Source organism: Thamnophis sirtalis, unplaced genomic scaffold (assembly GCF_051295495.1).
Source record: "Thamnophis sirtalis isolate CommonGarterSnake01/CBP01778 unplaced genomic scaffold, rThaSir2_p1.2 scaffold_9, whole genome shotgun sequence".
NCBI classification, from domain to species: domain Eukaryota; kingdom Metazoa; phylum Chordata; class Lepidosauria; order Squamata; family Natricidae; genus Thamnophis; species Thamnophis sirtalis.
In genome coordinates this window covers 48,269,595-48,296,133 of record NW_028261389.1, presented here as the reverse complement: position 1 = coordinate 48,296,133, position 26,539 = coordinate 48,269,595, and the positions used below count along the sequence as shown (strand labels likewise).

General features: G+C 41.3%; 1 protein-coding gene across 1 annotated transcript in view; it reads right to left on the bottom strand.

The window, feature by feature from the left end:
* Positions 1 to 362: 362 nt before the first annotated feature.
* WIF1 (Wnt inhibitory factor 1) overlaps positions 363 to 26,539 on the bottom strand; it is a 44,202-nt gene continuing 18,025 nt past the window's right edge. Inside the window, exons 3-10 of the mRNA XM_014062917.2 lie at positions 20,696 to 20,804; positions 16,329 to 16,469; positions 14,914 to 15,009; positions 11,370 to 11,465; positions 10,646 to 10,741; positions 8,986 to 9,081; positions 8,048 to 8,143; positions 363 to 1,135 (exon numbers count right to left, since the gene is read on the bottom strand). Coding sequence (XP_013918392.2) covers positions 1,014 to 1,135; positions 8,048 to 8,143; positions 8,986 to 9,081; positions 10,646 to 10,741; positions 11,370 to 11,465; positions 14,914 to 15,009; positions 16,329 to 16,469; positions 20,696 to 20,804 — 852 coding nt within the window. The 3' untranslated portion in view covers positions 363 to 1,013. The remainder of the gene's footprint in view (positions 1,136 to 8,047; positions 8,144 to 8,985; positions 9,082 to 10,645; positions 10,742 to 11,369; positions 11,466 to 14,913; positions 15,010 to 16,328; positions 16,470 to 20,695; positions 20,805 to 26,539) is intronic.

Here is a 26,539-nt window from a genome sequence, read left to right as displayed (position 1 = left end):
CGTTGCCTTGGGGTTGTCTCCTTGCAGCTGTCTCAGTCATAGCACAGTAAGTAAAGCTTTGGAAAAACAGAGGGAGGTCTTGGAATTCCAGGGTGGGCAATCTGTAGTCCATTGAAAACCTTGCATCATTCCACCAAGATTTAATGATTTAATTAATGTTCAGGATGACTTATGAAGTCATAACAGTTTATGTGTGGGTTCTGATTATACATAATGTTTCTCTAGTAGGATGGGTAAATAATTTTCTTATTTTTATGTGACTTTTTAAAATGTTTGTTATAAAGCTCTGTTCCTTTTCAAAATATACCTTAGGAAATGTATGCCCAGCCCCAGTTTCATGAATTGTTACATCTCAACACAAACAAAATAAAGCAGCATCTTTATTTAATATATAACCATAAGTACAAAAATGTTTATTACAAAAGACCTGTTTTGTTTATATTATATTGCTATCAGCCAATACAAAGAATGAGCTCATAATTCCATTTTATTTCCAATATATTATATTGTTTCAATACCCCTGTTGCATTTCATATAGAGCACACTGTAGAAACAGAAATTGATTTTAAGTTAAAAATATTAAACAAACTACAAGAACCCATTTAATCTGAAATAGAAATCAAACTTCCATTTCTATTTCTTCTACTTGCTTAAGCTAGGTTGATTAAAGAAAAACTACATGTTCTAGACTGTCATTTTAAAATTCACCCTTATGAATTCTGAGGAATTTCTGAACATGTGTGTGTAAACCTCCCCCCACTTATTTCAATAAAAAACTTAAATATAGTACAAAAAGAAACCAGTCAAAGCACTGAAAACAAGCCTTATAAATGTGTTAGAGAAACAAAAGTTTCAAAGAATAATAAGTATTAGCTCTGGGATTTATAATGAAGCTAATAAAATTCAGGCCAGTAACCTTAAAACGTAATGAACAGCATTTTTAATATTGAACACATGAGAGGTTAATGAAGGCTAGAACATTTTGTAATGTAAAACATTTCAGATGTTGCAGTTCACCAGATATAATTGGATTCAGGGACTGCTTGGCTTTCTTCAGCCTGTTTAGGTGAAGGCGTCTGCTGCCTGTGCTTGGTGCCTGTTGGCCTCAGGGAATTAAGAAGATTGGCTCCATACCCTAAAAAAATAAGGTTGTTCAAAACTAAAGAACTATCAAAGGAGACCTGTTGTGGTCACTGTTAATATTTTACATGCAAAAGTATTTTACATTTGAAACTAAATTCCCGGGTATAACAATGTCTTTATGTTAGTGAAACTGTATCACTTCTATTTCACTGTGAATAATATTACTTATCTAGGATTTTAATGGATCTATCATATTACATCTTTCTCTTCTACAGTTCAGAAAACCAATTCATGTCATCAGTTTCATAGTACTTAACATATTATTCCATCATAAATCTATAAGTTTAACAGCCTAAGGTAGCACAATATTTCGTTGCTTCTGCAACAATATTTTATAATAGAATCCAGCTATTCAATCTTCCATGATATCTCATTTGCATATCTTCCTAATTGAGTGGTTCTGGTAGAATAAAAAATCTTTTTCTGTTTTACTTTTTGTGTAGAACATGCTAACATCTTTTCTATGCCTTTACAAAAGCACACTTTTAGATAATGAGGTCACCATTAGTATTTGTGTATATGAGTGTGTATGTGCATGTGCATGAGGAGTGGGGGGGAGAGGGCGGGAGGGAGGGAAGGAGGAGAGAGAGGGAGGGAGGGAGGGAGGGAGGGAGAGAGGGAGAGAGGGAGAGAGGGAGAGAGGGAGAGAGGGAGAGAGAGAGAGAGAGAGAGAGAGAGAGAGAGAGAGAGAGAGAGAGAGAGAGAGAGAGAGGAAATGGGTGGTAGACTGTAATAAGCCTAAATTGTGAAACAATGGTCATAAAATTTGAGAGAATGTTTTACAGTGAGGATATTCATGACCATGTCCTTGTTCTTCAAAGTAAGAGCTTAAAATGAGGTCAGACTATGGGCCCAGGCTGATTCACAATTGAGGAAATGTACCACCGATAGTTCTATAGTTTACAGTTGGAGAGCAAATTTAGGTAATTGTATTGGTAATGGATAAGACAGGAATACAGAGGGAATCCTGGTTATTTATCAAGATAAAAGATTTAGATTAGATTCACTAGATAAAGCATATGAATTTTTTGAAGATCATTTTACTTTACTTCAGTGATGTCTTAGGCTTGTCAATGTTGGAGAACTATAATGATGTGTTGTTAAGGGCCAATCCTCCCAAAACATGGGCAGATACAAATATTACCTTAATACCAAAAGAAGACTCAGATTTAAAGAAGATAAAAAACTACAGAGTAATAGAAGATAAAAGACAAAAAACTACAGACTAATATATATCATTGGTGTATATGTATGTATATGTATATATGTATGTGTGTGTGTGTGTGTGTGTGGTTTTTTTATTTTTGCTGATAAATAAATAAAGGGAGACTAGTAGACTACTACTAGTCTCCCTTTATTTATTTATCAGCACAAATTAAAAAAACACAAATATAACAAAGGCAACAGTAAAAATATTGGGTTTCTGTCGTGATGGACTCTTGTGACGAGCCGATTGATAGATGATGGAAGCAGTTAGCTTCCTCCCATAATTGGGGCTTACCAGGGGTTGTGACTCTAAATATATATATATATATATATATATATATATATATATATATATATATATATATATATATATATATATATATATATATATATATATATATATATATATATATATATATATATATATATATATATATATATATATATATATATATAAGATTTTTTATATATAGTGTCACAACCCAGCACATTTATCAGCACAAATACAACACACACACACACACACACACACACACACACACACACACACACACACACACACACACACACACACACACACACACACACATATATATATATATATATATATATATATATATATATATATATATATTTCTTCTGAGGTTTTTGCGGGTGTTAGTATGTAGGTCTCTAGTTATTCGGGTTTTCTCCCACGTAAAATTGGAGATGTCTTGGCGACGTTTCGACGAAGTCTCATTTGTCATCTTCAGGCTACTTCAGGCTTGGTGCTTCCAGGAGCAATGTGAGATCTCGGCTGTTTCTTCCATGTGGCTTAATGGTTAACACATCTGCCTAAGATGCAATACAGCACAGGTTCTAATCCCAGTAAGGGTATGGCTAGCTGATGAGAGCTAAATAGCTTGAAATACATCTATACTAGTCTTCCTTTATTTATTTATCAGCACAAATGCAACACACACACACACACACACACACACACACACACACACGTATGTTTTCGTAGATTTTCATGGGTGTAGGTATGTATTTGGGGCTTTTTCCGTGTAAGATTGAGATTGTCTTGGCAACATTTCGGCGAGGTCCCACTCGCCATCTTCAGGCTGGTGTTTTCTTTTGTGTTGTAATGACCTGGGTGGTGGGTGGGGTTCGTTTGTTGACTAGGGCTGGTTTCCAGATGTCTGGTAGGTGGGAGGTATCGTCACGTTTATTCAGGTTGTGGGGTTGTTTCTCTATTTTGATGGCTTCCAAAATTATTCTCTTGTTGAAGTGTTCAGTTTTGGAGATTAACCTGGTTCCTTCAAAATTAATTTCATGTCCTGTAGCTTTAAGGTGCTGGAAAAGGGAGGACGTTTTTTCATTTTTTCTTACTGTGTTCTTGTGTTCTGCGATGCGTGCATTTGTTCTCCTGTTTGTCCTATGTATGTTGCAGGGCAGATTTTGCATGGTATTTCATAGACTCCTTGGTTTTCTAGCTGGATTTTGTCTTTTGGGTTTCTTAAGATGTTGGCTATTTTTTGGTCAGTGTTGACGGCTGTCTTGATATTGTGTTTGAGGAGAATTTTGCTGATTTTATCTGTGGTGCCTTTGATGTAAGGGAGGAGGGCCAAACAGAGAGTATAAAAAACCCAGGAATTCTCAGAAAGTTCTCTTTGTGCTCTTTTCTTCTTCACCCAACATCTGGAAGTATGTGATCCACCTTTTTGGTTCAGGACCTCAAACCATGTGGTCCTGTCCACCATTAAACCATCTTTCTAAGCAGCCTCCATGTTTCCAGTGTCTTCTTCCCCACTTGGAACTGAACCCAGAAGGACATTTCTTCCAACATCACTAACTTGGGGTAGCATGCATTTATGTGGCATGTTTTCAAAGACATAATATTAGAAATGCTCTGCTTTTAGTATTAGAATGAATAAAAAATACTGAAATACATGAAAATACTGGGTATCCATGATGAAATCACTAATACATCCAAATGTTCCTGAACTGGAAAAAATTACAAGATATAAAGATATCCTAAATGAACAAGGGGAATTAAAATAAAAACGAAAACTTAAAAATCAAGGAATTGATTTGTCTTGGTGGTCACTTATGCAAATACAATCAAGATATAAGAAAGATGCAGAAATGTTCAAGTTTTACAAAGAACCTTCAGAATTAGATCAGATATTTTTAGGGATGGATGATAAACTACTGTATTTTTTGGAGTATAAGACACACCTTAGTTTTTGGGGAGTGTAGGAAGTTATAACCAATCCCTCCCCAGAAAAATGAAATATCCTAGGAAATATTGAAAAGGCAGAATATTTCTCTGGATGTGAAAAGGGAGAAACATGTTTTAAAGACAGAATAGCTGCCTGCAGCTTCCTGCCCATCCCCCTTTGTCAATGGGGCATTAAGATGCCCAAGCCAGTCCTTTACATAATAAAGAGTTCTTCAGCTCCAGGGTGATGGGATTAAGACATGATTAAGCCTTCACCTACTCACCACATAGCATCTGAGAACTCAACCAAACCTGGATTCAAAACACAGCCTAGAGCCGGGATGGTGAACCTATGGCACATGTGCCACAGGTGGCACGCGGAGCCATTTGTCAGGGCACGTGAGGCGTTGTCCTGTCAGCTGGCCAATGTGCATGTGCATGCTGGCTAGCTGAATTCAGCCTTTTTTAAAGCCATTTTTTACCCTCCCCAAGCTCCAGAGGCTTTATAGGAGCCTTTATAGGGGAGGGCAAAAAGAGCCTCCCCCACCCCCTGGAGGCCCTCCGGAGGCTTCAGGAGCTTCCTTGAAGCCTCCGGAGTGCAAAACACTGGCCCTATGGGCAAACAGGAAGTTTGTGAATGGACGTACGGTTTGCTCATAGGTTCGGTTTAAGCCCTCCGGAGGCTTCAGGGACCTCCAGGAGGCTTCCCTGAAGCCTCACTAAAAACCACCCTATGAGCAAACCGGAAGTCTGCTCGTAGGGTCCTTTTTAGTCTTCCAGAGGCTTCAGGGAAGCCTCATGAAGGTCCCTGAAGCTTCCGGAGGGCTTAAACCGACCCTCCGAGCAAACTGGAAGTGAGTTCTGGTTTGCTCATAGGGTTGTTTTTCTGCCCTTTGGAGGCTTCAGGGAAGCCTCCTGAAGGTCCCTGAAGCCTACAGAGGGCCTCTGGGGGGCGGGGGAGGCTGTTTTCCCCTCCTCAGAATCCTATAAAGTCTCTGGAGCCTGGGGAGGGTGAAAAAAGCATGGAAAAATGGGGGGAGCACCTCTCATGCGTGCATGTGCACTGGGGGGGGGGAAGGTCGCACGTTGCATTATGGGTGCAGCATGTCCACACACAACCCCCCTGCGCTCCTCCCCCTTATGGCATGCGAGCCAAAAAAGGTTCACCATCGCTGGCCTAGAGAGTTGCCCCTGCATGGCCCCATGGGAGTCTGACAACCAATCAGAATACAATCTCAAGATCAAAGGCCAGAGATGGAAAAACCAGGGACTTTCAGCATCTCTTCCCTTCTCCTTTCTTCTTCTCCCCCAACATTGAAACATGTGATCACCTTTTCTGTTCCAGGCTCAAGCCGTGTGGTCCTGTCCACCATTAAACCATCTTTCCAAGCAGCCTCCATGTCTCCAGTGTCTTTTTCCCCACTTGGAGCCGAACCCAGAAGGACATTTCTTTCAACAGGAGGAAAATAGAGGGGGGGGATTCTGCTTACCAGGTATTCATTTTTATTCCCATAACACCAGAAAAGCAAGCAAACACAATAGTATAATGCCACTTTTTTTCTTTTCCCAGGGGTGGGGTGGGGTGGGGAAACTCCCCTGCAGGCAAAGCAGGAAGATCGCTTCACTTGTTAGCACCACATTAGGGCTGAAAAAAAGCTTCCAAAAAGCTACATTCCAAGTAAAAGACACACCCAAATTTTCAGTCTTTTTTAGAGAGGTGGGGGAAAGTGTGTCATACTCCAAAAATACGGTAACAAAAAAAAAAGGTACCTATGCATTTTAAAATGGAAGAACAACAAGTAAAAGAAACTATGATAGTATGGTCCAAAAATTTTGGATACACTATAGAATTAGATAAATGGCTAAAATTCTGGGAAAGAAACTATAAATTAACGATGTCAACAGCCTACAAAGAACATCTCTACAAAATATTTTATAGGTGGCATCTGCCACTAGCAAGAATGGCAAAGTTGTTCCAAAAGATATCTTGCAGATGCTGGAAATGCAAACAGATACCAGGTTCATACTATCCTATGTGGTGGACTTGTCCTATGGCAAAAAAATATTGGTTAAAAATAAAAATGTGGCTAGAAGAAATGATAAAACAACAAATAGAACTAAAACCAGAGATGTTCTTGTTGGGTATCCTACCGGAGAAATATAATAAAAGAAATATAAATTTAATTTTACATGTGGTAACAGCAGGGAGAATTGTGTATGCCCAAAACTGGAAAAAATGAAAATATACCTATAGAGAAAAATGTAATAAAGAAAATAATAGAATGTGCTGAAATGGATAGATTAACATTGAAAATTAAGGATGAAACAGAATATTTTTTAACTTGGGAATTATTTTATCAATGGTTAGAAAATAGAAGCAGAAGTTAGAAATTTAGAATAAACGAGGGTATGTAAAATGAAGTAAATCTGCAATTAAATAATGAATATTGAATAATGAGGATAAGTAAACATTATGATTAATAGACTTGGACGATAATAGTTACAAATGTGATGGTTATATGATGTTTATAATGCTTTATATTATTAATTATAGATAAAACCAAATATAGCATTTAATTAAATAATGGAAAGTGTTTAATAAGGATATATAAAGAATATGATGAGTAGATTTTGAGAATAATAGTGATAGCTGTTGTATGTATAAAAGTTATTATTTGTATTTAAAAGAGATTATACCCAGTCAGTATCTTGCCATTTTGGGTATGGAAATTTTATATATAACCAAGAAAATTGTATAATAAAAAATAATATTAAAAAAAGGCAGTGACCCAGGAGAATGTGTATTCCAGTCCAGAGGGTTTTACTAGTGGTTCACTTCGCATGCAGTTCCATATAAAAAACATGCCGGCAATGGCAGTGATGACCAGTGAACTTGTTCGGGGGTGTGGCCAGCCTGGGTTGCTGCTGGTTCTGCAACCCAGGCCAAAATACCATTACCGATTCAGCAGAACTGGGAGCAACCCAGGGTGGCCACACCCCCGAACAGGTTCACTGGTCATCACTGCCATTGCCGGCATGTTTTTTAGTAGTGCACGCACATGTGCAGTTCACTGTAAATTGTTGTGCACATGCGTGTAGAACAATTTACATTGAACTGCATGCGAAGTGAACCACTAGTAAAACCCTCTGGACTGTAACACACATTCTCCTAGGTCACTGCCTTTTTTTAATATTATTTTTTATTATATAATTAGTTTTATTAGTTATTTTGCATGTTAGGATTTCAATTGAAGATTACATCCTTCAGATAAGATTACATTGTCATTATGACCTGAACCTAATTTTGGAAATTTTGCGTTTACAAAAAAAAAAAAAAATGGTGTGAAAGGGGAAATTGGCAGCGGGAAAAAATGTGAATTTTTTTTAAAATCAGAACCCGATTTGTTCCTGGTCAGAAGTGTTTGTGACCAGAGGTTCTACTGTAACACTCTTACATAGAGACAAAGCTAAAAACTTTGATTTATCAGGACTTACTTTTATTGCAGTTCCTTCCATGCCATCCATCTTGACATTGACATAGATTTGGCTCAATACAGATTCCATACAATCCACAGCTGGGTTCACAGACAGCTATAATGGGTTATATGAATATCAAATGTTTTTCTCCACAAGATCCTTATACTATATTGTACAATTCTTATTAGTATGATGTGAAAACAATGAACCTCTGAATCTGCCACCTTTCCCTTTTTTTCCAGCCATCATGATATCTAAATCAAGTAATAGTACCCAAATTCAGAAAACTTAAACTGTGGCAAGATTTACTGACCTTCCACCATGTTGCTCTTGAAAGAAAATTTTGAGATAGAGAGAGTCCTTGTTTAGCAGCTGCCTCATTTAACAATTGTTTGCAGTTACGAGGGTGATGAAAAAGTACTTTATGACTAAACCTTTCATTTATGACCTTGGCAGGTCAGTAAAGAAAACTGAAGTAAGATCATAAGTACAGACAGGGTTTCATTTTGTGACTTCTTCACTTAATGACCAAGTTGCTGATTCCAATTGTAGTTGCTAAACAAGGACTGCCTCTATTCCATTCAAAGACTTTGCCTTTGTATTGAAGAAGTTAATGAAATACTAATCTATGTTTTAGTCTATTGTCCTGATTATAAATATGCCCTATTACAGGTAATGTCTTCACAGCTGATCACATTTCCAGATCAACTGGATTCATTCTGTTTATAGTTATGGTTTTCCAATTAATATAATTTGATTTCTATGAATGTAACTAAGATAGATTGTACTTCGATCACATCAATTTTATAATTATTTAGTTTTATTATGATTTTTATTTGCTGTCTCAGAATTTGTTGTCTTGTGTTTTCATTTGATCAATGATTGCAATAAAACTTATTGATTGACTGATTAACTAAATCTTCTATTAATACTTCTTAAAAAGTTATCCTACTTACGTTTTGAACAAAGGTCTCCCTGATAACCTTTGGAGCACTTGCATTTATTTTTACCAGTACATTTACCTCCATTTCGACATGGCTGATGGCATTTGCCTAGGAACAGAAAACGTGACACTAGTGCCTTGCTTTATTTAAATTAAAACTAATCCAACACCACCAGTTGTTGCCATGTCTTTGGTCAATTGAGACTTTCACATAATGTGTGAAAATAGGAAGATTTTCAGCAGAAGGTAGGTGGGCAATAGATTGCTGCTACAGGTAGTTCTGGACTTATGGTCACATATGGGACTGGAATATCAGTGGTAGAATGAAGCAGTAATTAAGCAAGATGCCCACATGCCCACTTCACTCAATGACCGCAATCCTGTTGTGATCATTAAGCAATTTTCCAGGTCATTAAGCAGATGGAGCAACAAAGCTACCTGCCAGGAGGGAATCTGTGGGACTGAGATTCCATTCTGGAAAATAGCCCTTTTGCACCCCTTTGACCTCTAAATGTGATGGCTTCTCCGGACGTCAGCTTGAACAATGAGGAAGAGTGGCTCTAGAGACTTCGGAGAGGGTTCGGAGGAATGTCGGGAAATTGCTGAGGACCCTGAGAGGCCGGGCACATTGGAGGGATCATTGGAGGAGCACCCAATTACCCAGCTGGAGAAGAAAAAGGAGAGATACAGAGCTCAGGGGCTGCACTGGAAGTGCAGAATGGACACAAGGTGCACAGCTACAGCCTGAGGAGGAATTGTCCCCTCTACCTGATCCACAGACATGCCGGGCAGAACAGAGGCAGGCTCAATAGAAGTTGGCCAAGTTATTTGCGAGGAGGCAGGCACATCCCTCCTAATAAGCTACACCATGGGTGTCAAACCCGTGACGTATCGTGATGTTCTTTGCTTTTGTGGAGCTTTGTGGTAGAGCTTTGTGGTGGGCGTGGCCTGTGTGTGATGCATCTGGCCCGCGAGCCACTCATTTGACAGGCCTGAGCTATACCACTGAACGCCTATTTAGTTGGATGGGTGGAGCGGGAGGTTGTTGGAAACAATCACTGGTTCTCCTGCCATGTGCATGCTTCACCTTTGTGACTTCAGTTTCCTTGACATTGGATTGTGCTGCTCTTGCCTGTGTGTTTGGACCTTGGTCTTGTTTGCAGATTTTGCACTCCTACGTTGGATTTTGGAGTGGACTTGGCCAGTGGACTATAAACTTTTGCTTTTGGATTTGGTACCTTGTGCCATGACTGAGCAGTGTTGGACTTAATAGGACTTTGCATTGTGTGCAAGTGGGGACCTGAGGATTAACATTAAAGGCTTCGACTATCAATAAAGTCTGTAAAATCTTTGTGCATGTGGACTGGAACAGGACACTGAGATTTCTTTCTTGCAGGCAGCCCTTTCACTCCCCTTTCAGCTCTGAGATTCCACCCATCAGAAAAGCTCTTTCATCCAGCCTCTAGAAATGAGGTGGAGTCCTTTTGGCAGATGGCAGCAGCTTACAAGCTTCACTGTCAGCTTCCCATTGATTTCTGGGGAGGCTGGCAGAGAAGATTGAAAATGGTGATCACATGATTGTGGGGACTATTGTATGTATCATCTTTTGATATTTTAGAAATTTCAAGTAAAATATTTCAAATTTAATTAAAATAAATTAAAACAAGACTCACTAATTTCACACTGATCCCCCTCCAGTCCTGCAGGACAAATACATTTTTCTGGATAAAAGCATATTCCTCCATTGAAACAGATTTTTGTACAATTTGCTGTGGAATATAGTATTAAAGTATTACATATAGTATAACAGACAATTTACATAAAGCTTTAGTGAAGTTCAGTAAAATTTTCAGTCTTTTTAAAAGCTAAAGAGCTCAACAAAATGTAACATTCTGATCTATAGTACCATGTTTATATATGCAGATAACTAGCATATTTTCTCTGAAGTAGGCATCTTAGCGTCTTCCAAATGTTGTGGACTACAACTTTTGTAAGGTTTTAATATTGACCATGATGGCTGATTGAAACTGAAATTAAAAACATCTGGAGTAATGCAGCTTGTATTCATCAGACCTGCAACAGTAAGAAAGTATGGTGCTTGGGGCTGATTTATCTTTTGCATGGTGAATGATATTAAGCTTCCACCATCCTAAAAAAAATCCTAATTCAATGAAAATGAAATTGTTCAAGAATCCCCTAGGCTCATTCTACACTTAATTTTACTGAGAGTCAGTTAGGTCATGCTTCTTTCATTTGATGTTTGTGATCAAAAGGAAAGTGCATCCAAGAATAAACACAGAGAATGCAGGCATATAGTGCAAACGTTAAGCCAACTACATGCTAAGAGTTGGTAGTACATGTTTCTTTCCAGGTATCTATTTCTACTTTCCACCATACCTTTGTTACAGTTGACGCCATAGAAACCAGGTGGGCAGATACATAATCCCGGCATGATGCAGAGTCCATCATTCATGCAATGTGGTGTACACAGAGCTGATTTAAAGAGAGTGAAGAACCAATATTACACTGAACAATTATCATTAACACATTGAGAGGATAGACCTTAAAATATACAGCACTTTTCATTCCACAACAGAAATAATATTTTCTCCTGCAAAGAAAAGTGTTGATTCACTGGTAAATATTCTAATGATACAAGTAAGTCCTGAGCTTGATTTTCAAGTAAGATTTTTCTATAACTAGCTTGTATGAATACCAAACTGCAGCTAGTGGAAGTAAATTGAAATTTTACTTAACAACATTTTTGATGTGCTGTACATAGATATATTTCTTAAGTGCATGAGGCACAAATAGATTACGCTTATTGGACTTGTCATAGACCCCAGTCAGTGCTAGTCAGTATTCCTGATCTCAGGGAGCCAGGAAAGAATAACTTCATCTTTCAGTTCCGGTAATTAACTGCCATCCAAATGAAGGCCAGGAAAATGATTTTTTTTTATTTTTATTTTTTTATTTTTCTAATTTATAGGCCGCCCTTTTCCCTGAGGGGACTCAGGGCGGCTTACAACGTATAGGGAAGGGAGTACACACAATGACATATAAAGACAGTACGTAATTAAAACTAGAAGCAACATTCATTCATCATTCGGGAGGGGACGGATTATAATCTTTAACCCCAGGCCTGACGGGATAGCCAGATCTTGAGGGCTGTGCGGAAGGTCTGGAGGGTGGTGAGGGTACGAATCTCCACGGGGAGATCGTTCCAAAGGGTCGGAGCTACTACTGAAAAGGCTCTCCTCCGCGTAGTTGCCAGTCGACACTGACTGGCGGATGGGACTCGGAGGAGGCCTAATCTGTGTGATCTAATAGGTCGCAAGGAGGTAATTGGCAGGAGGCGGTCTCTCAAGTACCCAGATCCACTACCATGGAGGGCTTTGTAGGTGGTAAGTAGCACCTTGAAGCGCACCCGGAGATCAACAGGTAGCCAGCGCAGCTCGCGGAGGATAGGTGTTATGTGGGCGAACCGAGGTGCACCCACAATCACTCGTGCGGCCGCATTCTGTACTAGCTGAAGTCGCCGGATGCTCTTCAAGGGCAGCCCCATGTAGAGCACGTTGCAGTATTCCAGCCTAGAGGTCACAAGGGCACAAGTGACTGTTGTGAGAGCCTCCCGGTTCAGGTAGGGTCGCAACTGGCGCACCAGGCGAACCTGGGCAAATGCCCCCCTGGTCACAGCCGACAGATGATGATTAAAGGTCAGCTGTGGGTCGAGGAGGACTCCCAAGTTGCGAACCCTATCTGAGGGGTATAATATTTGGCCCCCCAGCCTGAGTGATGGAACACTAGCCAAATTATTGGGAGGGAAACACAACAGCCACTCGGTCTTTTCCGGGTTGAGTATGAGCTTGTTAGCCCTCATCCAGTCCCTAACGGCTTCAAGACCCCGGTTCATCATGTCCACCGCTTCATTGAGTTGGCACGGGGCGGACAGATACAACTGGGTATCGTCCGCGTATTGGTGGTATCTTATCCTGTGCCTCCGAATGATCTCGCCCAGCGGTTTCATGTAGATGTTAAATAGTAGGGGGGACAAGACCGACCCCTGTGGCACCCCATATGTTAGGGGCCTAGGGGTCGATCTCTGCCCCCCAATCAACACCGACTGCGACCTGTCCGAGAGGTAGGAGGAGAACCACTGCAAAACAGTGCCTCCCACGCCCACCTCCCGCAGTCGTCGCAGAAGGATACCATGGTCGATGGTATCGAAAGCCGCCGAGAGGTCAAGGAGAACCAAGATGGAGGCATGGCCTCCATCCCTGGCTCTCCAGAGATCATCGGTCAATGCGACCAAAGCGGTTTCTGTGCTGTAACCCGGTCTGAAGCCGGACTGGAATGGGTCCAGATAGCTGGCTTCCTCCAAGGCCCGCTGGAGCTGAAAGGCCACCACCTTCTCAACAACCTTCCCCACAAAGGGGAGGTTGGAGACTGGACGGTAATTGTTAAGAACAGCTGGATCCAAGGATGGTTTCTTCAGGAGGGGTCTCACCACCGCCGCTTTGAGTGCGGGGGGAAAGACCCCCTCCCGAAGGGAGGCGGTAACAACCGCCTGGATCCAGCCCCGTGTCACCTCCCTGCTGTTGGCAACCAGCCAGGAGGGACACGGGTCCAGTACGCAAGTGGAGGCACTCACAGCTCTCATGGCCTTGTCCACGTCCCCGGGGGCAACATCCTGAAACTCAACCCAGCAATGGTCTACCAGATTATCCCCTTGTGCCTCGGCTGGATCTGCAAAATCGGAGTCCAAATCCGACCGAAACCGAGCAACTTTGTCCGCCAAGAACTGGACATAGTCTTCAGCCCTACCCTGTAAGGGTCCCCCGTATCCCTCCCATTTAGGAGGGAACGGGTTATCCTGAACAGGGCAGCTGGGCGAGACTTGGCGGACACAACCAAGGTGGCAATATACGATCTTTTTGCTGTCCTAAGTGCCCTGATGTACTCCTTGGTGCAAGTTGTTAAGAGTGCTCGGCTCGATTCGGATTTATCGGACCTCCATAGGTGCTCTAGGCATCTCCTCCGGCGCTTCCTCTCCCGGAGCTCCTCGGTAAACCAAGGGGGCCTCCGGGATCCGCCACCTCGGAGTGGCCGTAGTGGCGCAATCCGGTCAAGGGACTCCGATGCTGCCGAGTGCCAGGCAGCAACCAGAGTCTCCACCGGACTGTGGGCGAGAGTGTCAGGAATAACCCCAAGCTCCGTCTGGAACCTCAAGGGGTCCATAAGTCGCCTGGGGCGGAACCACCTGGTCGGTTCCTCCTCCCTACAGTGGGGGTTTGGTCCTCCTCCCTACAGTGGGGGTCGGTTCCTCCTCCCTACAGTGGGAGTTTGATGCAACTGAAGGCAATGTATCTAGAAGAAACCAGGTTTCAAAAGTCTGTGCAAGTGCACAAGTTAGGAACATTTTAGAAAGAGATTCCATAATACATTCTTCTCTCTTCTAAGGTAAAGAGGGTTAGGGTTAGTCCTGGCAAATAGGGCTGAATTAGAAGTATTATTGGAGTAATGAAATAGATCCTACCCTGTCTGTCCTTTTGGTATATAAGCTTAATTTATAATGAAAATTGGATGTTCTCTTGAGAAATGATGGTAGAATAAAACAACTGTGGTACTTCATATTTTCAAGTTAATGTGCATAGTACTTAATGTTTTGCCAAAGTTCTTATTAAGTTGCCGGCCTGTTCTTCTTTGCCTTTCAGATCTTTTAATGGAAACTTCTTTATCTTTTTTATAAACAAACAGTACTTTCTTAAGAGCTGCAGTTCATTGAATACTTTTCTTATGTGTTTAGCTTTAATTTTAGGAAGCCTCCTAGCCATATGCAAAAATTCCTCCAAAACAATATTTTGGAAAGAAGTGACTGCTTAGCTTCTTTTTGTTGTATAAATAAAGTACAGAAGAGAACCGAAGAACTCTTTTTGATTACCTTTTTCACAGTGAGGACCATAAAATCCATCTGGACATTCACAGATGTGCCTTTCATTACAAAATCCCCCATTTCTGCATCCTCCAGGACATTCAGCTTCAAAGAAAATGACATAGATTAAGTTAATTTACTTATTTGTTGCTCAAGTACACCAGCTTCTATTGGTGATGTGATGGTTAGGGATTCTAAAAAGAACATCTCTTATGTCAAAATCTTTGATTGGTAGCACATAATGTGTAAGAAAACTATAATCAAAGGCATGCATGTCAAAATATAATTTGAAGGAATATTAAGAGAAAGATGTAATGAAAGAAAATTGTTCTCCCACTTGCAAAGTCAGGAAAATTTCTTTAAATATTTTTTGGGAAGAAATAACCCAATTGAAAACTGAAGAACTTAACTGTGAAATCTCAGTTTAATGGAGGACAAACTGGCAACTGGCCCTTCTCTCACTGGTAAACCTTTGATCTTCCTTCATCTTTGACCTCCAATAGGCCCATCTGTTAGTAAACAGTTCCCATGGTATTTCTTCCTCTTCAGGTTTTTCTTTGGCTTTCTTTAGCAATGTTCTCCAGATTTGCCCTGAGCTACAAATCCTTCAACAGTGTAAATATGGTCCAGTCCAACTGAGATTTGCCAGACTGCACAGATCTTCAATAACCAGAGCTATCTAGGTCCATCTTAATTGCCAGTTATTACCTCCATTTCAGTTCTCTGGTCATTTAAGACAGTTTCTACTGCCTCATAATCCCCTTTCTCCTCTTATGCAAAATGTTTTATGAGAAACAAAACTATACTATAATTCCAGCTTCCCCTTATCAGCCAAACTAGTGCCAAGTGTTGGTTGGGCTTTTGCACATGTATGAAAATAGCCAGCAGGAAGATGCAGCTGAATATAGGCTATAAGCCACCTATTTTCTTTATTATTTATCGTATGTTAACTATCTGATTTTGTGTGCTTTTTCTGAAATCTGCATGTTTATTTTTATTTTATTTTATTCATTTGTATTCTGCCTTTATTATTTTTACAGATAACTCAAGGTGGCAAACATAGCCAACACAGCTTCCTCCTCCTGTTTTGCCCAAAACAACAATCTGTGAGGTGGGGTGGGCTGAAAAAGTGACTGGTTAAAAGCCACCCAGTTGGCTTTCACAGCTAAGATAAAACTTGAACTCATGGTGTCCTGCTTTCTAGCCTCGTGCTTTAACCTCTAGGAATGGACAACTAGGCTGGCTTTGGAATTCTGCATATTACACTACTAGTAAGGTTTGGCTTATAAGGATCTCTTATTATTATGCCAGATATTTCCCATTCTTTGGCTTCAGAACTGGGAAATAGGATCAAGTGTTGATATTCCCAACATACTGAAAACTCTGAAAACAGACAAATCTTTATTCAGCTCACTTCCAGGTACCTTGTTGACATGTTTTGAAGAAGATGGCATTCTGTGGTGTTTGCAGTATGATAGTGCCTTCTGAGTTCATTATAATTACTGTGATTTCAAATGCTGCCACTCCATCTTGTTTTCCAAGACAAGGAAATCCAACTTGAACAACTACAAACAAAAGGAAGAGGTACACATTTTTAATGGCATATTAATGTTGTTAAGGACAATATTTTATTATATGGGAAATCTGAGTGTGAAAAATAGACACAATGTATGGTGCCTTTCCTAATGGCATTTAGAAAAGAAGTGAAACAGAACTCTTTCACAGATCTTATATGTTATTGGGATAGTGGATGGCAGAGGAGGGTTGATAGATATTTTTATATATTATTGTATATTATACATATAATTCCATATATCTTACTGGTGCACCAGTAAGAATGCAGCATTGCAGGCTAATTCTGCTTGATTCTTACCGGCTCAAGATTGACTCAGCCTTCCACCAGGGATGGGTTCTGGCTGCTGCTACTGCCAGTTCGCTCAGGGGCACGCTGCGCACGTGCTTGATGTGTGCTATGCGCACATGGACAGTACTAAAAAAATTGCTTTTGTGCATGTGCAGAAGCAAAAAACAAGATAACAGCACCTATAGCGCCGCCAAGAGAACTGGTTCGGGGGTGTGGCAGGCTGAGTTACTACCTACTCGGCCGAATTGGTCCGAACCCGTAGGAACCCACTTCTGCCCTCCACCTTCTGTGGTTGGTAAAATGAGGACCCAGATTGTTGGGGGCAATATGCTGACTCTGTAAACCGCTTAGAGAGGGCTGTAAAGCACTGTAAAGTGGTATATAAGTCTAAACGTTAGTACGATATACTGTAAGTCACTGGGGTATTCGCAGAATCAGCAGTATATAAATATTGTAATATATGTTAAAATATGTGGTTGATTACATATTGGGAATTCAATATTAGATTGAAATATACAATACAAATAAGTTATAGGAGAAAATGCTATATTCATTATTGTATAAAAGGTCATATCTAATTAGAGTTGGGATTCTCAGCTTTCCTAATTCTCACCCAATACACAAGATAGGTCAATATTTTGGGAATTGCAGCTCTTCTCATAATTCTAGGAGGCATCAGAATGTGGAAGGTTCCTTTAGTTTGGTATGAATAACCTCTGCTGTCATCCCAAATGCACCTGTTCTAAGAAGCACAGTCTAGAGACTGTCACAATAACGCTTGATAGCAGGGGCTGCATGCTTCCATTTCAGTTCTTTAAAGTGAATATATTCATGTATTTGCTCTTCAGCACTGCAATGGCACCATTGCAAATCACCTTTCAATCCAACTGTTCCATGAACTCACTCTCCAATCAGATAATTGATCATCATCCAAAAAAGGACTCCTATTTCATGTTCTTTACTTCAACCTATGAAACAACAGCAATGTCCTGTATCCATCTTTGCTCCCTCATTTTAAACCATCACCAGTGCAGCTACAAATATAAAGTGTGCCTCCAGTATCTGTTTTGCATGTGATCAAGGCCATTATTTCTATGCTAGTGCTTAAAGGATTGTTTTAATGTAATTGCAAACTTTGCTTTGTGCCCAGAATGAAAGGAAGAGAGAGCTCTTTACTATTCTCATTTCTGCCTGGCCAACCTCTTGACTAAAAAAGAGAACAAAGGCAAAGAACAAAAGGGTTCTATCAGAGGTGGGTTGCTCCCGGTTTGGACCGGTTCGGGCAAACCAGTAGTAGTAATTGGGCCTGGGTCACCAAACTGGTAGTGACTGCTGGTTGGCCACACCCCCAAACTGGTCCCCCGCTCGGACTCTCGCCCTGCCTTGCCTTCGCCATGTGCATCAGCATCCACAAAACTGCCTCCTCCTGCCTGCACACAGGTATGCAATCACGCTAGCCTACCTCCCCCCACTGGCCAGCATCTCCCAAAGCCACCACCGTTGCAGCCATGGCAGGGCCGGGGGCAGCCCAGCAAGCTTCGTAGCCACATGGCTATGAAGCTTGCCGGGTCGGGCGGCCCGCTCCCTGCCGGCCAGTGTCTTCTGAAGCTGCCACCATTGCAGCCGCAATGGGGATAAGGGGGCAGCCTGGCAAGCTTCACAGCTGCGTGGCCGGATGGGGGGTGGGAGGGATGCAATACCCCACCACTTGGAGCTCGGCCACTGCCATGTGGTGGCATTCGCTTACCCGACTGTCATGACCACATTGACTAGACAGGCCATCAGCACCAGCCACCGGCCTGGTGAGGCTGCGGGCTTCTGTTCCCGGAGCCTCTCTCTGGCCGGCAGCCACTCCCACTGCAGCTCCCAGAAGTCAACCAGGGAGCCACTTCAACTGCTTCCCTGTCCCTTCATGGCCAGGCAGCTTCTCTCTTCCTCTCCTACCTCACTGGGAGAGCCATGTAACACCATGGAAGGCAAGACCCTCCTGGACAGCTGTCTCACTCACGTGCCTGGAAAAGCAGCAGGAGGTGGGTGGGCAAAGAGAGAGAGAGAGGGAAGAAAAACTTGCCCACCCATGTGCTGTCTTCAGGCAGGCGGCGCACGTGCTGCTACAACATACAGCTTGCTGTGCCTGCCCCAACGAGCGAAGGAGGCATCAGCCACAAACCGCCCACCCGCGTTCAAACCAGTCTGCCTCCTTTCTCCCTGCATGGACTCTCTGGAGGGGGAGGGAAGGTCTCTCCCAAGACTGGTTTCTTTTCTGCCCTCCTGTGGCATCAGTCAGTAGGGGGAGGGCACAGACCATTCGGCATTGAGGTAGAAGCAGCTGCTGTGGCGGGAAAAGCAAGTCTTCTTTGCCAGCCTCCCAGCTGGCAAAACAGAAATTTTCACTGGTTCGGTGGGCATGGCTAGGTGGGGGGGGGGTTGTCACTGAGTGGGCATGTGCATGAGTGACACCAAGTTGGTTATGCCCACTCAGTCACATGCTCCCCCACCTAGCCACACCCACCGAACCGATAGTAAAAAAAAATTGAAACCTACTCCTGGGTTCTATATATCTTCAGCTGGACTCTCCTCTTGAGAGGCACCACATAGAACATATGTAGTCTTCGTAGCAGAAACTTTTGGTAGCTATTCTACATCAGTTTTCTTTGGCTTAAAAGTTATGGAGTAAAACATTCTTAGGAAATATTTCTTTATACTATTTTGATTCCTTTTTTATTCCTGGCTACCTTTCATTCACAGCAAAATAAAATCTTTCTTACTTAGCTAATGTCCCACCGAGTTATACTTTATAAGTTCATTTTGATGTACCACGATAGATTTCCAGCTACCATGCTGAATATAATTGCTTTTTATATGATCTTGAAAAAGATATAAGATATTACTAGTCTAGAAGTCAACTGGACTGCTAGTTGTATATTATTTCAACGTTGACAAGGCAAGAGTCAGTATCCTCCTTTTCATCTGAGGACAGCAGGCTAAGTTGGAAGTGAAGATACCATTTTGCCTCTAAGCATCTCAAGGCCACTTATAGACTTTCAGCATCTATAGACTGAGTCTACGGTTCTCTCTACCAATTGGAAGGGCTGATTTTTGTTGGTCTTAGAACTGGATGTTTCTGTATCTTTTTCTTGATTACTATGAGCACAATTCATTGTGCAAGAATTTTAGTGATGCAGTCCCAACATTTGGCATTCCTCCTCTTTTCAGATGTGGAATATAAGATGTTTAGATAATAAAAGTTCCAAAGACTTTCATTGTTATCAAATTATTAGATAATTTGATTCAAAGAAGTTATTGCAGACACATGTAATAACATTTACAAACAGATAATTCTGTTCTATTCCACTCCACTCCATTCCACCCCACCTCATTCTTATTACTCTACTTTTTATTCCACTTTATTGTATAAAAGTGAAGATAGTAAATTGTAGGAGATGACCAGGCTGAGCCTGAGGGAGGGTGAAAAGCATCCTCAGTCATAAATCCCTTGACACCCACAAGAGATCTAACTCCAGCCCACCTTGAATTCCTCTGACTCTTTTCTACCGCCAACTTGCTTGAGCTGTTAGTAGTTCAGATTCTTGCAGAGAGGTTAAGCTTGCAATAGATCTTTATACCCATTTGAACTGCCTGGACCTCCTGATTTCTGTGGTGCTTCACATAAACATACCTATTACTCCTGCCTCCTATATTCTCCACAATACAGCCTGTTGAGATGGATTGTGTTGCAAGAGAATGATTGGCTGAATGTAATCAACAAATCAGTATTTTTTAAAGTCCTCACGGTTAACATAGGATTTTTTTCTATCTTTAATGGCACACACACACACACCAACAACATGTGGACTCACCACTTTTCTTCGTTCATCCTTTACATGAACAACATTGGATGTATAAATAAAGATGGATGCTACAGACCTGAGGTTTGATGAGGTATCATTCCAAGCAGAGGGATGTTTACCGTTGGGTCAGCCATTATGCCTTTATCCAGAGAGTGCAAAGAGAGGAATTCATAAAAATATTCAGCCTGCATGAAAAGTGATGTATAAAAATATATAATGAATATATTTATTTTAATAATGTTACTCTATGAACTCAACATTGTGTCATTTACTTTTGAATAAACAGAGAGAAAGTCCATTTTCTCCATATTTTGCATGATTTTATATGCTTTATGTCTTTCTTCAGTTGCCTTTCTTTAACACCAGGCCTGCACAACTTGTAGAGGGAAATTAAAAATAATGGCAAGTCCCAAAGAAATGGTTGGTATCCCAATCATCTGTTTGGTGGTTAGTGGTGAGAATGCAGTGATGGACTGCCAGTGTCAGTGGGGCCCGGAGGCATTGGCGATACCTCCATTGGAGGTTGGCAGGGTGTCTTTAAGAATGGAAACATGGCAGATCCTTCCTGGTGATGGAAGCATTTGATGGCAGTGGATTTATTTTTTGAGTTGCACCGGCCCATATGTTGTGCAGACTTATTCTAAAGAATTTCAAACATTTGAGTTGTTTCTTGAGAAGGAAATGTTTAAAGCTCCTAATCATTTCATTTGGTCTCTTCTGCATTTCTTCTATTATATACTTTTTAAAATGTGGCTAACAAATTGTATCTAGTATTCTACAAATTGACCTACCATAGATTTGCATAAGACTATTAAAATGGTGATGGTTTCATTAGCAATCCTTTTCTGAATTTACCCTAACATGGAATTTGCCTTTTTTCACTCTATGTGTCTTTATATACCACTAAATATATTTATTTTATTGTGTAATAAAAAATCGGTGAGGGAAGAAGGCGGGGCTTAGCAGTGAGAAGATGGAGTTTCAGGCTACTCCTGAAATTCCTCTATACCGAAGGATTTTTGGATGGGTTCTTTGAACCCTAGCTGTCCCGGAGACGACAGTGAAGGTGGGGAGAGGCCCAGGACCTCAGAGTTACCCACAAATCTCTGGGGGGGGGGTATTAACTCCCCGTGCCAATTCCTTTTTGGATTAGCTGCGTGCTAACTGAAACTGCAGGTTGCCCCTAAGAATGGAAGAAGTGATGTCATCTGGTAAGCTGATTTTATTATCCAAGAGAGACTGTTCGTGTTAAAAAATTAAGCTAATTGAAACCAAAGAACAGGAAGATTTAGCGGCGAATTGGCTTATTCTAATGGATTTATGACTGGTGGTTACTTTACTTCTTAAATGCTTCAAGAAACTCCACGACATCCTCCCCCCTCTGAATCTCCCTAAGTGGATCGTAAAACTTATCTCCTACTAATTAGCTCGTCACGATTCGACATTTTTATTACTTTACCTACCTAGTTCTGTTTACAACTAGATAAGATTGACAGCCTGTAAGAGACTAAAAAAAAGTGCTTCGAAGCCGGTGGGGAAAAAAAAAGAGAGCTTCTAATTTTTAACTACGACACATCATGGCGTCCCAAAATACCTCTAAGATTTCATTTCAGGCTCTTTTTTCTGCATGTAGAGGACTTTTCAATTCTTATCAAAAACTGGAAAGAAAACTGGATCAACTGATTATAAAATATGAAGCTAAAACTGAGATCGTTGAATGCTTAAATGTTCCTGAAACACAAATGGAAAATGTGAGAAATGGTGTCTGGTCTATCTCAGAGGAAGAGAGGAGCGGGGGAGTTATAAAGACGACTCATTTAAAGAGACAGAGTGCAGGAGGAATGGAAAATCCACCCTTGAGAATTAAAGTTAATTTGGGAAATTTTATAAGCCTAGGACAACATTATTATTTCATCACCGACATTCAGAATCCAAAGGTGCCGAAATATTTTTGTTTGGATTTGCTTATGGAAACATTTGGTAAACTTATCCAACGAATGGCTATTGGACTGAGGAAATCTCATTGTTGGAGGGACACAGGCTGACAGATGGGAAAATACAACTTAAAATTAGCTAAATCGGATTACTTCAATTTGTAATAGATATAGCTGAATAATGACTGATATGGATAGCAATATATATAATTTGGAACTGGCTGATAGATTGATGAATACAATTGAAAACTAGTTAAACCTAATTGCTTTTTCTTGTAACAGATATAGCTGAATAATAATTGATATTGATAGTAATGTATATATTGTGGAGTTGATATGATAACTAACAATTGGATATGAGAAAACACCTTTAGACTATACATAAAGAGTATTAACTACAATAATTATCACTATTAAAAAACCAAATAAAATTCATACAATCAAATGTTAATCAATACTGGGAAAATGTTATGATATATGATATAATTGAATATTATGGATGTTTAGCTAAAATAGGATATGAGGATTTGATGATAATAGAGGATTTTACAAATAAGTAAATGAATTGCCAGCATGTGTTATGGACTAATTCTTTAGCATAGCTAAGGATGAAGGATGTTTAAATAACCATAATAATTAAAACTGAAGGTATAATGATGTTGATATGGTAAATATTCGAGTTAAGATATTTGAATTAATATGAATTAATGGAAGAGAAGCACCAAAACATGTTGTAACCAGTTGATATACTTCTTTTTTTTTCATAGTAGACACTTGTGTTTTGTTTTGTTTTCCTGATTGTCGTTTTTGTCTTTTTTTGTATTATTTACTATCTTTTATTTTAATTTTTATTTTCTACTTGTCCTTTTTTCTTTTTTCTTTTTTTTTTTTGATTTTTGTTCAAGATTATTACTCCTACCAATATTTCTAAATAATAATCACAGTTAAATGAAAATGGATATATAATAATGCTTGAGTTAATGTGAGTTATGTTGGTTGACTGTGGAGGAGATGTACCAAAACTTATCTGTAATTGATTGATATATTAAGAAAGATGCTGTACCAGTTTTAAACTAAAATTAAAAAACATTTAATTAAAAAAAAATCGGTGAGGACTGCATTAATAAATATATGTGAAGCAGGGTACTGTTTCCTCATTAATACTTAAAACTGAATCTCATGTATGATTTGGTTATTTGGTCATGTATTAAATAATAGTCAACCAAATAATACAACCCTTTACCTGTCCTCCACCGTTTCTCAACAAATGTCTGTGTGTGTGTGTGTGTGTGTGTGAGAGAGAGAGAGAGAGAGAGGGAGGGAGGGAGGGAGGGAGGGAGGCAGAGAGGGAGAGGAAGAGGGAGAGAGGGAGAGGAAGAGGGAGGGAGAGAGTGGGAGAGAGAGAGGGAGAGGAAGAGGGAGAGAGAGAGGTAGGGAGGGAGAGAGAGGGAGAGAGGGAGAGAGGGAGGGAGGGAGAGAGAGGGGGAGAGAGAGAGGGAGACAGGGAAGGAGAGTGAGAGAATGAGAGAGGGAGTGAGAGAGGGAGTGAGAGAGGGAGTGAGAGAGGGAGAGAGGGAGGGAGAGGAAGGGAGAGAGAGAGGGAGGGAAAGAGGGAGAGAGGGAGGGAGGGGGAGAGGAAGAGGGAGGGAGAGAGAGGGAGGGAGGCAGAGAGGGAGAGAAAGAGGGAGAGAGGGAGGGAGAGGAAGAGGGAGGGAGAGAGGGAGAGAGGGGGGAGAGAGGGAGAGGAAGAGAGAGGGAGAGAGGTAGGGAGGGAGAGAGAGGGAGAGAGTGAGGGGAAGAGGGAGAGAGGGAGACGGGGAGGGAGGGAGAGTGAGAGAGGGAGGGAGAGAGGGAGAGGAAGAGGGAGGGAGAGAGGGAGAGAGGGGGGAGAGAGGCAGAGAGGGAGAGGAAGAGAGAGGGAGAGAGGTAGGGAGGGAGAGAGAGGGAGAGAGTGAGGGGAAGAGGGAGACGGGGAGGGAGGGAGAGTGAGAGAGAGTGAGAGAGGGAGTGAGAGAGGGAGGGAGAGAGGGAGAGAGAGAGGGAGGGAGTGAGAGAGGGAGGGAGAGGAAGGGAGAGGGAGGGAGGGAGAGAGGGAAGGAGGGGGAGAGGAAGAGGAAGGGAGAGGAAGGGAGAGGAAGTGGGAGGGAGAGAGGGAAGGAGGGGGAGAGGAAGAGGAAGGGAGAGAGAGGGAGAGGAAGTGGGAGGGAGAGAGCGAGAGAGGGAGAGGAAGAGGGAGGGAGAGAGGGGAGGGAGAGGGGGGGAGTGAGTGAGAGAGAGAGGGAGTGAGAGAGGGAGAGGGAGAGAGAGAGAGGGAGGGAGAGAGAGGGGGGGAGAGAGGGAGAGGGAGGGAGGGAGAGGTAGAGGGGAAGAGGGAGAGGAAGAGGAAGGGAGAGAGGGAGAGGAAGAGGGAGGGAGAGAGGGAGAGAGAGGGAAGAAGAGAGAGGGAGGAGGGAGAGCTAGAGGAAGAGGGAGAGAGAGGAGAGTGGGAGAGAGATAGAGGAAGGGAGGGAGAGAGGGAGAGAGAGGGGGAGGGAGAGGGAGGGAGAGCAAGGGGGAGAGGGGAGAGGGAGGGAGAGGAAGGGGAGAGAGGGAGGGAGAGAGGGAGAGGAAGAGGGAGAGAGGGAGAGGAAGAGGGGAGAGAGAGGGAGGGTGGGGGAGGGAGAGAGGGAGAGAGGGGAGAGAGGGAGGGAGAGCAGAGAGGAAACCAGAACTCCTGGCCCTCGTTGGATCAGCTGATCCGCGGCTGCGGTTAAGGGGCCCAGGTAACTGGGGAAGAGAAGGGCTGCCTCCTGGGCTCACCATGCCCACCCCTTTCCCTAGGGCTTATTTGGGGGGAGCCTTATATTAGGCCTACCCGAAAAATCTGGGAAGGGCTTACTTTTGGGGTAGGTTGTATTTTGGGGAAAACACTGTAGGAATCTACATTATTGATTCTTTTTTCTTTTTTTAACAAGTTGTAGTTTGTCAAATAAATACTTATTCCATAAATGCTAAGTTTATTCATGCATGCTCAATAAGTAATTTCATCAAAGGCTTTTTGGAAATCCAAATATACAATGTCAACAGGGTTACCCTTCATCCACATGTCTGTTAGCTGTCTCAAAAAACTCCCCAAAATTGTAAAAATTATCAACTTTTACTTATTTATGATGTCTCACTCCAGGAGAGAAAGAAAACATGACATTATTTTTCTTCCTGTGGTATAATTAAAGAGAATGCAGAATCTTGGAGAAATAAAGAAAAAATATTTGAAATCATTTGTAAAACATGTTTTTAAATACCATCACTGCTAATTAAGGATTACACTCAAACATTTTATTGTGTCAATAATAAGGCTTTCCTGATGTGATGAAAGAAGAGTTCACAACCTATGGTTAAAGTAATTGATCTCTTTGATTTTAAAAAACATCCATAGAATCTACAAGCTGCTTTTGGCCATACTTGAAAAGTAGTGAGCCATTCTCCTTATAGCTTAGAAAATGGGTTTGAAGTTTTGGACACAATTCTTCTAGCACATCGTTACCAAGGACTATCTTTCGATTATGACCTTATGAAAGTATAAATAATATTTTTTAAAGCTTACACTATGACAAGAAACAAACATTTTGGTTTTAGATCACTTTCCCTGCCACTTTTTCTACTTGTTGGTTTCAGTTTTCACAGAATATATAATATTTAATTCAATTCAATCTTTATTACAATTACAGACCAACACACACACACACACACACACACACACACACACACACACACACTTGCAAAAGGTAAGCTCTCTGTAAAAGAAATAGTGATACAGTCATAAAAAGTGACATCCTGTGATCTCATTGCTTTGCGATGGCAATCCCTACAGTTCAGTTGCCAATGTTAAATGAGGATTGTGGGTCTTTAAGCAAGCACTTCCTTGCAACTTCCTGCTGGTTTCCAACAACCAAAATAAGTGGGGAAGTCAGCAGAAAATTGCAAGTCCCAAATGGCTTGCAAGAAGA